Genomic DNA, 15,347 nt, shown 5'->3' on the forward strand with positions numbered 1-15,347 from the left:
GAGCAGATCTAAAGATCTGCTGGACAAACATCACGGGTTACAAAATACCAACCACCACCACCATTTACTTGCAAACCTATTAAGCGCTAAGCACGGTGCATACCACGTATCTCATTACATATCTAGAATCCTGGGAGGTACGATGAAGCATGACCTTTATTTCTTAGACAAGAAAAGGGAGGGTTAAAATTTTGCCCACTGCTTCCCAGGAAAGGGAGCCTGGATCACATTTAGGTTTGTCAGATCACACTGGCTTGTTTCTCCTTCTCTTTTTCTTAATCTACAGTTTCTTACTCGCTCCAAAAGAGAAAGGAGTCGCTTCCGCAGCTCCGTTTCCCCTCTGCCTGGGCTGCAGTACAGAGGCTGCGGCCCCGCTAGAGCCGCAGTGGGTTGGACCCTGGGAGCGGGGCGGGGTGAACATTTGGGCGGAACCTCCTGTGGGCGGGCCCTTGTGGGCGGACCCTTCTGTGGGCGGACCCTTCTGTGGGCGGACCCTTCTGCGGGCGGACCCGTCTACGGGAGGCGCCTTCCGTGGGCTGGCGGTGCAGGCCGGAAGGGACTATCGGGACAACCTAGAACTGGACAGGAGTTCCTGACCCTACGTCCCGGAGCTCTGAGGGTGGCTGCCTTGTCTTTTTCTATACTAGAGCTCCCCCTTACCCCGCGTTCCCACTACCGTAGCCTCCCGGGAGAATGGTGGTCCGCCTGCTGCTACGCTCTTGGCCTCGGGCTCCTGCTGTTGGCCCGGGAGTCCCATGTCGATCCCTCAGCGCAGACTCCGGGCCCGGCCAGTACCTGCATCGCAGCATCGTGCCCACCATGCACTTCCAAGACAGCCTGCCCAGGTGAGCCCAGCCTCCCAGTCCCCGTGCCCATCGCCTGCCCTGGATCAGCCGCTACCTCCCTCCAGTCATTCACACTTAGGCAGAACCTGCTTCCTCCCCAAACCCTACTCGGGAAGCCTCCGCTTTCCCAGTCTGGAAACCCTGTGACTTTCAGAATCTCCTAGAACTGTTACAGAACCTCAGAACCTCAAATTCTCTAACGGAACTCTTATTGTAAGAGTCCCTTACTTTCCCCCTGAAAAATGTCCAACCTCCCTGTCTTCGGCGCCACCAGTTAGGATGTCCCTGAAGTACTTTCTTGACTGCCCCTTATTCTGCTTAGAATATGGATAGGTCAGCCTCCCTGTAACATAACAGCCTCCCTTAGCATCTCCAAACACTCCACCTTCTTTACAAAAACGCTTAGCCCCACTTTCTATTACTGCAGTATCCTGCTCTTTTACCATCTCCTCAGTTCCCCCAAGTACACTCTTCAATTGTTCATCTCAATATACCTACAAATCCTTTTCAGCATCTAAGGCGTCTTCACCAGGAAACTTCACCCCCAACCACATCCTCCACACTAGCCCCCAAGTTCCTCCCCCTAAAATATCCTCCCTAACCCATATTGCCCACTAAACTTAAATCCATCGGCAGAATTCTAAACACCCCCTTAATATTTCTCCCAAGCGATCTTATTCAAATCAGACTCAAGGGCCACCCAAATTCTATCTGTTCTTCCTTACCCACCCTTTTAAAACATGTCAACCATAATCTGCTTCCCTTAAGAAAACAGCCTTTATAAAATTCATTCCTCTGCCCTCACCTCCCATTTTCTTAATTTCGGCCTCCAGTTTTACCAGCCTTTGAATGCCCAGCCTTTATCTAAGCTGCCAGATTTCCTCCATTATTAGAAATTTCTCCAAATTCCTTCAGTCTCTAAAATCAAACTTAAACTGATGTCTTTATTTACTCATTGATTCCTAGTGCCAAGTTCAAAATTTGTCTTAAAGACCCTTCTCATTTTGTCACCCAATTTCCATCAGGGATTTCCCAGTCCAGGGACTAGAAGCCAGCCTCCTTACCCCATAGGCTTGTTTTGTCTTTTCTTTCATGGAACAAAGATGATATGACAGGCATCGCCCCTAACTACTAAGTTGGCTGTGTTTCTTCATATTCAGGAACCATTTAACCCACCATCATCACTGCCCCCCCTCCTCCAGCCTCTTAGGAAAATCATCTAAAGTGAAATAGTGTGCAAACATCTACACAAACTACAATGAGATTATTTAGCTCCAATCTCACTGTTTAAATTTGGCAGGCAGAGAGAAAAAGGGCAAGAGAAAGAAGAAGGGTCTTTGTGCCTGTGGAATACGCCTGGAGCATGCCTCTGGAGTCTTTTACAGCCTGGGTGTGAGCTAAGCCAGTATGTAGGGGAAAGGTGAAGACTGACACAACCTGTCTTCACTTGCCAAATCTAGCAGCAGATGGCCTTTGATTTTTAGGCAGGCCTGGGCCTCCCTACCCAGGTTAAAAATCACAGTGATTTCCTCTAATTTAGAATTAGGAAGTTGAAAGAGTATTCAAGATCTTTTACTTTAACCCCATGCACAGCACAAAAATCTGTAGGAATCTGAAGCTACAAATAATCACATTCATCACCATGTACAACATTTAACTACTGATTCCCTCCTTCATTCTTTATCTCAGCTATAAATTGGGGTCAGATAAGATTCCTCAGTTTCTAGATAAAATGTATTGTCTTTGACATTCATTTTACATTTATTTTGACATAACACTTGGTGAAAAGCCCTGACTTTGAAGTCTGGTAGAGTCTAGTTTCAGATTCCAAATCTGAAGCTCTGTATGTGTAACTTGCAGACAATTCAGTTGACTTAATTGAGCCACAGTTCTTACCTGTAGAGTAGGAATGGAAACACACAGTTCACAGTACTAATGTGTGGATAGAGTGAGAAAGATACCAAGGATAAGGAGCTATCCTAATTAGTTGGCATATGAAGGACTAGTCCCTCATGATAAAGTGCTTCAGCTGAATCTCCCACTTTCCTGTTCCTGTCACATCACTTGGCCTTGACTTGCTACACTATCATTCGCTTATTTTTTTAGTTACTTTTTTTAAAAAAATGTATTTATACATACAAGAACTGGGGTACAGGTCAGGGTTGTAGGGGGTGAGAGGATTCACCAGAGACAGAGTGGGGAGCAGAACAGGCAGACTGACTGAAATACACTGCTGAGGGGAGCAGCAGGTAAGTCAAGAGAGGTCTGCGCGCCATGTGGGTAGCTCCCTGGCCAGGGATTGAACTCGTGCTGCAGTGGTTGCAGACAGCTTCATAGGTTGTGTCTTAACCCCTTGCGCCACCAGGAAGGCCCTAGTTACATTTTATATCACTCATTTAGTGTGACAAAACATACGTAACATAAATTTATCATTTTTACTATTTTTGACTGTATAGTTCAGGTGTTATTTTAAGGATTATATTTATATACATTGAATAGTTAATCTTATACTATGAAACTACAAGGCCTGTAGTTGAGTCACAATAAATGTTAATTATCTCTTGTTTTCTTTTAATCCCTAATTACTTTAGAGGATAACTGTTGTTCAAGATATAACAAACAGGTTCTTAGAATTCAGATGGGAGATAGGTGAGGCCAGAGTTTAATGGGTGAAATACTATTTCTGAAATAACAGAAATAGTAATGTTCTGGGCGCCCCAAGGCATGTCCTTCAGATTGTCTTGGCATCCAGCTTGACTTCATCCAAAAGAGAACTAGATGATATAAAAATGCCAAAGCTGTGTTCTTCAGGAAAAATAAAGTGCCTTCAATTTAGAGACTGGGTTGTGATAACTGGTCACTTAGAAAAATTACACAGGAGCTAATAAATAAGGTAAATCTGCTTAGTGGTAACTTTCTTCAATCTTTATTATGGCAAACAATGCTCAGATAGGGGATGGAGAAGGTGAGCCCACACAGGTAAGATGGGACTGCCACGCATCTCTCAAGGACCTTGCTGTACCTCTTTCAAGGCACGTGGTGAATTACATTGCAGGGAGTTGAGGAAGCGTAGGTGTGCATGTGAAACCGCTTTTGGTATTCTTAGAGGAATTATGGAGAAGGCTGGGTCGTGCAAGAGATCATGACCTCACAGCTTAATTTCTAAGGAGTGGAGAACAAATGTGGACTGAAATTATTTCTTGAACACTCACTGAAAAGGAAATGGCCACAGTAAGGGACCTCTGTGGTAGCAAGTTGTGGAAACCCCTATTAAAGTGATTTATATAAAGAAGAATGTATGAGGTTACAGAGCTGAAAATCCAGATTGGATAATACTCAGATGGATCAGGACTCTGTTTTGCCATTTCATTCGACTCTTTTCTGTGACTATTCTCAAGCAGCCTCTCCCTCATGGTGACAAAGTGGCAGCCATCACATAATGCAGAGCTTAATCTCTTAGTGACCTCATCTATGAGACATTCCCCTTTGCTAACAGTTAAAAAAAATCCTATAGTTAAGTCTTACAGGTTCTTAATAGGGTCTTATTGTCTTGAAGCAGAAAGCTGTAAATCTACCCCGAAGTGTTAGGGCAGAGTTCCATCCAGCTGAACCACAGGGACTTGCAAAGGAAGGGGTGCTATTATTGGAAGACAGAAGGATGGGTGGGGGACAGACAAAACAATAGAAGTAATGATATGGTATGCTAGGTGCTGAGGGAGAGATGATGAGCTAGTTCCTTAGGGAACTAGTAGATAATAAAACCTATATTTATTGCTTATTATGTGCCAGGCACAGTTCAGTCAATGACATACATTGCCTCATTCAATCTGCACAGAATGCTAAGAGGTACATATTATGCCATATTATAGATGAGAAAAGTTAGGTGAGGGGTGGGTGGCATTCCCAAAGTCACACAGCTATGAATGAATGAAAGGTTACGGTGCAGTTCTGCCTTGCAGGGCATTAGATAATGCATTGATGTGAACTGTAATACTATATAGCATTACACTGATGGCATTTTATCTAAGGCAAAATATAAATCTGGTAAGCTTGGCATATTCATTATCTTTAATATTTTTTATAGAAAACAGGTGATTTTTGTATCCTTGATAAGTTTTTATACAGAATCTATCCTGCCTCAATTTAGTTCCATTTAGAAAATTCAGTTGCTATTGTATTAGTGACTCAAAATTAAATCACTCCGAAATCTTGCATTACCCAATAAAATAAGGTCAGCCTAGAGGTGACACTGCAGAAGCTTTTTAATAAGGTTTCTTCTTATAAAATGTCCATTGCTTGTTATTGAGGATTTTGTTTAAAAAGGTACTTTCATTATTGTCCCCACTGTATCAAAACAAAGTCCTGAGAAAAGATAAGTCAGTAACTTTGTGATTATAAGGTGACAGGTAGTGTTTGGGATTTCCTGTGCCAGTCCATGACTGTAAGGGGGTCTACAGTGTTAAAGTATTATGAGTGGGTATCTAGTTCATACAACTATAATTCATATTTATTTTTTATATTATATTCTGGATAAACATTGAAAAATAAACTGAACCACAGTATACCTTATAGTAAGGTTTTAAACTATGTTTTATGGATAACTTTTCAGTTTTACCAATGGCTGTTATATTTAGATATTTTAAGTATAGTTAATTTTTGGCAGTTGGAAGAGGTAATTATAACAAACTCTGGCCGAGCTTTGGTACTAAGGGATATAACTCAATAAAATTGTTGAAACCAAAAAGAAAGTCCACTTCACTGTACTGTCCATGTATTTTCATTTCACTATGAGCCAGTAACTTCCACACCATAGCTGTCACTGGGAATTCACTGGTTGAGAATGACAAGTAAAAACACACATAGGAAGATCTGTTTCTTCCTCTTACGACTCCAGGCACTACTCACTGGTCTATCCTAGATTTGTCTGGCCAATGGACAGACTTCATTTTTGTATGATTCTGTGTTGTAAAATACACAAGAAAATGAAAAGGTAGAACTTTTTAGTTTGTGAAAGTCATCATAAATGCATTAAAGTTACTATATTTACTTAAAAGTAGAAGTAAGAGTTACCATTGATACATTAGTACTTCAATTTTTCAGTGACTTTCTTGGTTTGGGGGCCTAAATAATTAAGGAAATTAATTATTCAGTAATAAGTTTATTAGTTTTGATTGTGAAGCTAATTAGCCTCTTCCACATATCATTAACTTTCACTGCCCTTACTTTCTCCCCAGGCTGCCTATCCCTAAACTTGAAGACACCATTAGGAGATACCTCAGTGCACAGAAGCCTCTCTTGGATGACAGCCAGTTCAGGTACATGCTGAGGACCTTGAATGAATGGTTGGGTGGTTGAGAGATGCTGGCAAGCAATGCTGAACCAAGCATCAGGGGTTATCGGGGAGGGACTAGCAAGTTCAGGAAACATATTTTCACTCCTAAAGGACTGATCAAGCTCCAAGGTGAGTCTCTCTAACTAGACTCAACAAGTGAATGCCAGATTTGTACTGTATCTTGGTAGTGTACTTGGGAGGCTAGCTGGTCTGGGCTTTTGCAGAGAGCATGTATTCTCTGTAGGGAGGTTCTTTGAGGAGAGCATATGACGTACCAGAATTTTTCTTGGTGAGCATGTGTACTGGATTAGATATTGTGCCCCCAAAAATTCATGCTCTCTTGGCACCTCAGTATGTGATCTTATTTGGAAATGGGGTTGTAGCAGATCCAATTAGTTAAGATGAGGTCATAGTGGAGTACTGTTTTCCTGATTAGAAGAGAAGAGACACAGAGACAGCCATATGGTAATGGAGGTAGAGACTGTTCGTAAACTAGTCTTCTGATTTTAAATATTCCTTATTAGTCATTTGTAACTTCTCTTGACATGGTAATGCTTTAATAGCTACCATTTATTAAGTGTTATGTTTCAATCTATTCTAAATCCTCAGTTTTTCAAATTTAAAAACATTTAATTTGGGGGTTACATTTTGTTCTTCCACATATGTACACATTCCACTCACCCTCCCCCAAACCCATGCCAGTAACCCATTTGCATTTCTTTAATCTTGGAAGGTGGTATATTATTATTTTACACACGAAGATAATGAGACCAGAGAGATCAAGTAACTTATCCAATCCACACAGCTTGAAACTGACAAAGCTAGAATTCAAACTTAGCTCCAAAGTATGTATCTTTTTCTCCATGCCAACGTGTCTCCTAGATTATGGATTGTTGTATGAGATGTTGTTTGATCTTCCTGATTAATCATTTTAAGAAGATATTCTAGATTTATCTGTTTCAGATTGATTCCTGTTCTTCTGATCAGAGGTCCCTCTGATCTCAGTCTCCAGGTTCATGGATAATCAACTGGGCACTCAAAGCTCTATGTATGAGTTCTTGGCCATGAATCTAAAAATCATATATTTCTTGGTATGTTTTGATTCTGTCTTTTAATTTCAGGAAAACAGAACAATTTTGCAAGAGTTTTGAAAATGGGATTGGAAAAGAATTACATGAGCAGCTGGTTGCTCAGGACAAGCAGAATAAACAGACAAGCTACATTTCAGGTAGGTAGTCTAGGCCGTGGGGTGATTTTTCTCAGAACCTTTTATAACAGAGAGCGCAGCATTTTCTCTCCTGTTTTGTACTCAAAAATATTTCTGATGAGACCAGCATTGATGTAATGTCTCATCCTCTTTCTGAAGTAACCTTTAAGGCTGAGTTCCTCCTCCACTAAGGCATTGACCATAAGTTGTGCTCAAGAGCAGTGGCTCGACTTCTGTGTAGATAAGATGAAGACAGAGCCTAATCAGTGGCAGTATGATTAAATCCTGTGTCCTGGCCTAACTGCCCTGCCCAGCCTCATCTCTTACTACTGCCCCTGACACCGTTCATACTCAGTAATACTAAAGACCTCATTTTCCTCTCAGCCCATTCGTCTTTCATTCTCCATGTTGTCCCCACTACCATTTTATCTGGCCAGTTCTTTCTTTTTAAGCCCCAGATAGGATGTTTTTCTGTGAAACCTTTCGGTTATTCCTGTTTGCTTCCACCTTGGTCCCCTCAGTACTTTTTTGAATTTATATTTTTATTAAGGTTATACATGCACATGGTTTAAAGAATGAAATAGTTTTATAAGGCCTGCTGACTCTTCCCTAATTTTTCACTTCTCACTTTAAGTTGCTTTCTCATTCTTTTGGTACATATGCCCATTCTCTAAATTACATGCTTATATCCTGCATCTTAACTTTTTAGTTTTAGGCATTATCTATTGACATCTCACTATAGATTAGAATTTAGCAGTCTCTTATATCTGCTTCACATCTGTGAGCACATACATATTTCCTATCCCATTTTTGTAGTTTAGTTATTTATAATTTTGGTTAGGTCATGTGTAGTGTTTGTTATTATGACCATATAATTACTGTTGTTGGCTCAGTCACGTAGCAAGTACATTGGCATTATTTTTCCTTTCCTACCCAAAACTTTCGTTTTCTATTAAGTTAGTAATACTGTGTTTAGTTTTCTATGTATTTAATAATTTATCTTGGACTTATTTTTAAATTTTCATCTTCCTTCATAGTCTAAAACTTTTTTCCTGTTTGTTTTGCCCTCATTTCTTTAGCTGCTTCTAACCCTTCTCTATTGTCTTAGAGCTGAATGAGATATTAAATAGCTCTTTGGGTGAGGGTGGGGCTTGTCAGTTATAGGCTTCATTGTAATGTGATCTGTAACCATTTCCTTGAGATGCCGCTGAAGTTAGTAAGGGAAGACATTTCTAGTAAACTGACAAAAGGTATTTTCTGGTTGCTGGTGTTGTAGGAGTGAGGTGAGGGAAGACTGCTTGAGATCTCAACTGTGACTTAGCCCCCAAATGTACTTTCTCCAGAAAATAGAACCTAAGACTTCTACTGGGGGGTTGGGGAATCTGGTAAGTGAGGGTAGGAGTCTAATTCCACAGTCTTTCAATCAGCCATATCAAAGATGCCAAGTACTGGTCGCTTTGGGGGTTCTGCTGTGTAAATGATGTTATTTCTGGGCTTTCTCTGCTGCTAGCTTATGGTTGGCTTTCTTGACTCTGCTTTAGTCACCACCAGTTGTCTGAATGCTTTCCAACTTCCAGTAGTTGCTCTTTTCTTCCCTCTCATTCTCTTTATTTTATTGCCTATGACTTTAAAAAAATCCAATTACTAAATGGATCAGAGGCATAAATCATGTCTTCTTTCATCAAATCTGTCTTCCCTCTTGCCCATACTTCTTTTCTCCTACCATTTTGGTTTTAATTTTAATTTTGTTTTAATTCTGCTGGTCTCCTTTACTGGCGTTTTTCTGAATCAAATTCCATGTCCTTTTCCTTTCTATATACCCTGGACTAGGGCCTGACAATGATTCTCAAGGGATGAATGGATGAACAAATGAATAATAGATAAATTTGTGTCCATTTTCCAGTCCTTTACATGTAAAAACTGTTTCCTTCAAATTATGAGTGGAAGGAAGATGTTCCTTAATTGTAGAGCTTACCCATGTTTGCTAATCCTGGCGGGAACCTCCCTTGAAAACACATTTTTTGATAAAACATTGCTTCTGCAATTTTTGCAAGCAGAATATTCACAAGAACACCGAGGGCTAGGTTGAGTGATTCACACATGACTAATAGTTATTTCTTTTTTTTTTTTTTTTTTTAAGGATTTCCTTTTTTTTTTTTTTTTTTAAGATTTATTTATTTATTTATACATGCACTGGGTACAGTCAGAAGCGCGGGAGGGTGAGAGAATTCACCAGAGCCAGAGCGGGGAGCAGAGCAGGCAGAAGGACCGAAGTACAATGCTGAGGGGAGCAGCGGGCGGCAGGAGAGGTCTGCGCGCCATGTGGGACCCTCCTCCAGTGGCCGGGGAGCAGCCGGGGATCGAACCGGCACCGTAGAGGCCGCGGGCAGCTTCGCAACCCAGCGCTCAACCGCTGCGCCACCGGGGAGGCCCGACTAATAGTTATTTCTAATTGCCTTTCAAGTATTTTCTAAAAGAGGGTATACACAAATGCACATAGGACACAGACTGATGGTGAAGACTTTCCCCCACAGTCGGGAGACAGTCAAGTGAGTGTTGTCCCTGACAGGAGATGAGGTGAGGTAACATAAGGAAATGGAGTGGAAATGAAATGTTCTGTTCTAGCATGAATGCAAGTGAGGTGTAACTGTATTTTACTCCTTTAAGAACCAAGAAAGGGGCCTCCCCAGTGGCACAGTGGGTTGAGCACTGTGCTGTAAAGCTGTCTTCAGCCTCTGCAGCACAGGTTCAATTCCCAGCTGGCCAGGGAGAACCCCACATGGTGCAGCAGACCTCGCCTGCCTCGTCCCACTGCTCCCCTCAGCAGTGTCTTTGGTCTGTCTGCCTGTTCTGCTCTCTGCTTTCTCTGGTGAATCCTCTCACCCTCCCACGCCTCTGGCCTGTATCCCAGCTCTTATATAAATATAAACAAATCTTTAAAAAAAAAAGTATATAAAAACATTTGCTAATTATACAATAAACTTAAAAAAAAAAAAAGAACCAAGAAAGGAAACAGGATGAGGAAGAAAAAGCAATTGATGAACATTAGGGTAATGCAGATGAATATCACAGTGATACACCCATCAGAATGACTCCAATCAAAAAGATAAGACAATAACAACAAATAATGCTGAGGACGTGAGAAATTGAAACCCTCACATTCTGCTGGTGGTAATGGTGCAGGTGCTTTGGAAGACACCCTGGCAGTTCCTCAAAAGGTCACATACTCACCACATGCCCTAGGAGTTGCATTCCTGGCTATATCTCCAAGAGAATTACAAACCTATAGCCACATAAAATCTTGTACATACCAGCATTATTCATAATAACCCAAATGTGGAAACAACCCAGATGTCCATCATATGATGAATGGATAAACAAGTAAATGTATCCATAAACTGTTCCATTCCATGTTTCAATAATGGGACATTATTCAGCGATAAAAAGAATTGAAGAACTCCACACACACATTACCACATGGTGTTGCAAAAACATTATTATAAATGATGGAAACTACATGCAAAAGACTACATATTGTGGTATCCTGTTTATGTCATGAATAACAATCAGGAAGTTCCTACCTCTAGCGGTTGATGCCATCTGCATATGCTTTATTTTTTTTCCTCAAATTTTATTTTTAGGGATTGCATTACTTTTTATATTGTTCTTTTTTTTTTTTTTTTTAGGCCCCTGGTTTGATATGTACTTAACTGCTCGAGAGTCCATTGTGCTGAACTTTAATCCATTTATTGCATTCAACCCTGACCCAAAGTCTGGGTATAATGATCAGCTTACCCGGGCAACCAACATGACTGTTTCTGCCGTTCGGTTTATGAAGACACTCCGGGCTGGCCTTTTGGAGCCAGAAGTGTTCCACTTGAATCCTGCCAAGAGTGACACTGAGACCTTCAAGAGGCTTATACGCTTTGTGCCTTCCTCTCTGTCCTGGTATGGTGCCTACTTAGTCAATGCCTATCCCCTGGATATGTCTCAGTATTTTCGACTTTTCAGTTCAACTCGTTTACCCAAATCCATTCGTGATGAACTCTTAACTGATGACAAGGCTAGACACCTTCTGGTCCTAAGAAAAGGAAATTTCTATGTCTTTGATGTCCTGGATAGAGATGGGAATATTGTGAGTGCCTCTGAAATCCAGGCTCATCTGAAATACATTCTCTCAGATAACAGCCCTGTCCCTGAGTTTCCACTGGCATATCTGCCCAGTGAGAACCGGGATGTCTGGGCAGACCTCCGGCAGAAGCTACTGAGTAGTGGCAATGAGGAGACTCTGAGGAAAGTGGACACTGCTGTGTTCTGTCTCTGCCTAGATGACTTCCCCATTAAGGACCTTGTCCACTTGTCCCACAACATGCTGCATGGTGATGGCACAAACCGCTGGTATGATAAGTCCTTTAACCTCATTATAGCCAAGGATGGCACTTCTGCTGTCCACTTTGAGCATGCTTGGGGTGATGGTGTTGCAGTGCTCAGGTTTTTTAATGAAGTGTTTAAAGACAGCGTTCATACTCCTGCCATCACTCCACAGAGCCAGCCCGCCAGCACTGACTCTTCTGTCGCTGTGCAGAAACTCAACTTCAAGCTGACTGATGCCTTAAAAACTGGCATCCGCTCTGCTAAAGAAAAGTTTGATGCCACCATGAAAACCCTCACCATTGACTGTATCCAGTTTCAGAGAGGAGGCAAAGAATTCTTGAAGAAGCAGAAGCTGAGCCCTGACTCAGTGGCCCAGCTGGCCTTCCAGATGGCCTTCCTGCGGCAGTATGGACAGACAGTGGCCACCTATGAGTCTTGCAGCACTGCAGCATTCAAGCACGGCCGCACGGAGACCATCCGCCCAGCTTCCATGTTCACAAAGAGGTGCTCTGAGGCCTTTGTCAGGGCGCCCTCCAAGCACAGTGCTGGGGAGCTTCAGCAGCTGATGGCCGAGTGCTCCAAATACCACAACACGTTGACCAAAGAAGCAGCAATGGGTGAGATGGGGTGGGGAACACACCCTTGGGTCTCATTGCTCTCAGCACTGGGGTCAGTATCAGCAATATTGTGTCTCTCATCTGGTTTCCACCCCTTACTAGGTTTAAATCACCTCCCAACTCCCAGAATGATTCTGTTTTTCTGCCCTAGTAATCTGAATAGCCCAACTAGCCAACAGGGATCAAGATATTCTATTCTCCTAAGCAGAGATGGAGAAATGCATCTCCATCCTCATATACAGTCAATTTTAGCTGTAACATGATTGTCTTTCTAGTACTTACTAGTCATCATATTCAACTTTTGACAATTTAGGATTGCTAAATCCATTGGCTCTCGTACTTCACCTCAGTTGTAGGGTGTTGGTTTCCTATAAATAGGCCATTACAGAGGTTCTTCCTAAATCTAACTAGCATCCTTTGCCTCTTTGGTAAAATTCAAGATTTGGAGGATCATATATTTTAATCCTTTCATGTACTCAGAAGTCCAGGAACTAAAAGGGACCACAAAGATATTCGGGTCTTCTTCCCCATTTTATAGGAGGCCATTGGGTTATTACACAGCAAGTTAGCTGTAGGGCTGTGATTATAACCCTGGTCGGATAGCTTTTCCAGTTTGACCGACTCAATCTTGTCTTTTGCATTTGACTTGAAGTTCGGGTTTTACTTAATTTTTTAATCCATACTTCTCTATATGTACTTTCCTTGACTATTTGGCTTGAAATGATGCAATTTCATATTTTTTAAAATCATGCTTTCATTTTTAGCTACTGACAGTTTTTTTTAAAGGAAATTTTCCAGAGTGAAATGCTTCAGGGGTCAGTGAGACAGAGTTAAGCAGAGAGAGACAGACCCTCTTCTAGGGTCTGTAGACAGACCCTCTACTGTCAAGGATGATGTGAGGGGATTTCTACCATGCATGGGAGGTCTTAAGGTTCCTTTCAGTTCTGAGATTCTAAGTCCAGTTTTCCATTTTGTCTCTGACAGGCCAGGGCTTTGACCGACACTTGTTTGCTCTGCGGTACTTGGCAGCAGCCAAAGGGACTGCCCTGCCTGAGCTGTACCTGGATCCTGCATACGGGCAGATAAACCACAATATCCTGTCCACAAGCACGCTGAGCAGCCCAGCGGTAAACCTTGGCGGCTTTGCCCCTGTGGTGCCTGATGGCTTTGGTGTTGGGTATGCTGTTCATGACACCTGGATAGGCTGCAATGTCTCCTCCTACCCAGGCCGCAATGCTCGAGAGTTTCTCCAATGTGTGGAAAAGTCCTTAGAAGACATGTTTGATGCCTTAGAAGGCAAATCCATCAGATCTTAGCTTCTGGGTGGGTGAAAACCCTCCATTGCTTTATCAACGTGAAAATGCACTATCTGTAGCCAATAGGTGCTATTCTGTGATTAATGAAACTAATAATGAGGGGTCTGAGCAGCCAGTGCTGTAAGGTTTTAAATCATGTCTTTAAACATTTGATTTTTCTATGAGACTAGATCACAACTAAAGATTACGTGATTTCAGTTTTATTTCATTTGATGAGGAGGTAGGATTGGAGAACTCAGTTTTATTTATTTTTGAAGCAGAAATAAAATTTATTTGGAGATGGTTCCTCTTAGTTTTTAAATCTAAATTCCTAAGTCCCCACAAGGAACTTGCCATCAGTAAATTCATTTATTCAGGTAATTTTTAAAAAAATTTTTTTTTTTAATAGAGGCAAGTTTTTATTTATTTATTTGTTTGTTTGTTTGTTTATACATGCACTGGGTACAGTCAGAAGCGAGGGAGGGTGAGAGAATTCACCAGAGCCACAGCAGGGAGCAGAGCAGGCAGAAGGACCGAGGTACACTGCTGAGGGGAGCAGCGGAGGTACACTGCTGAGGGGAGCAGCGGAGGTACACTGCTGAGGGGAGCAGCGGGCGGCAGGAGAGGTCTGCGCGCCATGTGGGACCCTCCTCCGGTGGCTGGGGATCGAACCAGCGCCGCAGAGGCCGCGGGCAGCTTCGCAACCCAGCACTCAACCGCTGCGCCACCGGGGAGGCCCTCATTTATTCAGGTAAAAGTTCTCATTGCCTTCCAGCTCTTCAGGTAATGGTGAGAAACTCTTTCATCCTCCCCATAAAAGTGTCTCTCTCTCCCGGGACATCCTCTCTTTCAAAACCCTCTTCATTTTTCTAAGGAGTGAGAGTTCTTTTTTTTTTTTTTTTTTTTTTTAAGATTTATTTATGCACACAAGAGCAGGGGTACAGGCCAGAGATGCGGGGGGTGAGAGGATTCAGAGGATTCACCAGAGAGAGTGGGGAGCAGAACAGGCAGACTGACTGAAATACACTGCTGAGGGGAGCAGCGGGTGGGACAGGAGAGGTCTGCTGTGCCATGTGGGTCATCTCCCTGGCTGGAGATTGAACTCGTGCTGCAGAGGCTGCAGATTGCTTCATAGTGTGATGCTTAACTCCTTGCGCCACCAGGGAGGCCCCAGGAGTAAGATTTCAACAAGAATCTAACTCAATACACTTGACAATACACTTGATCTCTGTGTCAGATACTCCTATCCAGCAATAATAGTAAGGGTCTCCACTTACTTAACACCTTGATAGCTTTAATAGCTTTAATTTCTAGTTACTTTTGTGGGTACATTTTTGTTGCCATTATAAATGGTACCCCTTTTAAATTTTGCATGTTGCCTGTCTATATTTCATTTCTGTGTATCGATCCTAAATCCAGCATCTGTTAATGCTTTTGGATTTTCTAAGTGGAAAACCACAAAAAAATTCATCGTATCTTCCTTTTTCTACTTCTTTCACCTTTTTGTCTTACCACACTAGGTGGGACCTCCAGTACAATGATTAGCAGTGACTGAGGGTGTCTCATCTCCTCTGATCATAAGTGGAATACCTCAAACATTTCATCATTTATGAAAAACAGCATTTGTTTGGGATTTTCTGTAGTTTTGTGAGGGGAGGGTAGGTCCTTTCTACTCCT

The 15,347-nt window shown here is 42.1% G+C and overlaps 1 protein-coding gene across 2 annotated transcripts; it reads left to right on the forward strand.

Annotated features, from left to right (window-relative positions):
• Positions 1–693: 693 nt before the first annotated feature.
• Positions 694–13,691, forward strand: CPT2 (carnitine palmitoyltransferase 2; the record flags this gene model as incomplete). Of its 2 annotated transcripts, none has more annotated exons than XM_084242057.1 (5): positions 694–845; positions 6,080–6,160; positions 7,299–7,405; positions 11,071–12,375; positions 13,360–13,691. In XM_084242057.1, the coding sequence occupies 5 exons, from the start codon at positions 694–696 to the stop codon at positions 13,689–13,691; spliced, it is 1,977 nt and encodes a 658-aa protein (XP_084098183.1). The 2 variants fall into 2 exon arrangements, with proteins under 2 accessions (XP_084098183.1, XP_084098184.1); XM_084242058.1 differs by having other exon boundaries at positions 11,071–12,300.
• Between the last annotated feature and the right edge of the window lie 1,656 nt (positions 13,692–15,347).

This window comes from Talpa europaea (assembly GCF_964194135.1).
Source record: "Talpa europaea genome assembly, chromosome: 9".
In the NCBI taxonomy this organism is placed as follows: domain Eukaryota; kingdom Metazoa; phylum Chordata; class Mammalia; order Eulipotyphla; family Talpidae; genus Talpa; species Talpa europaea.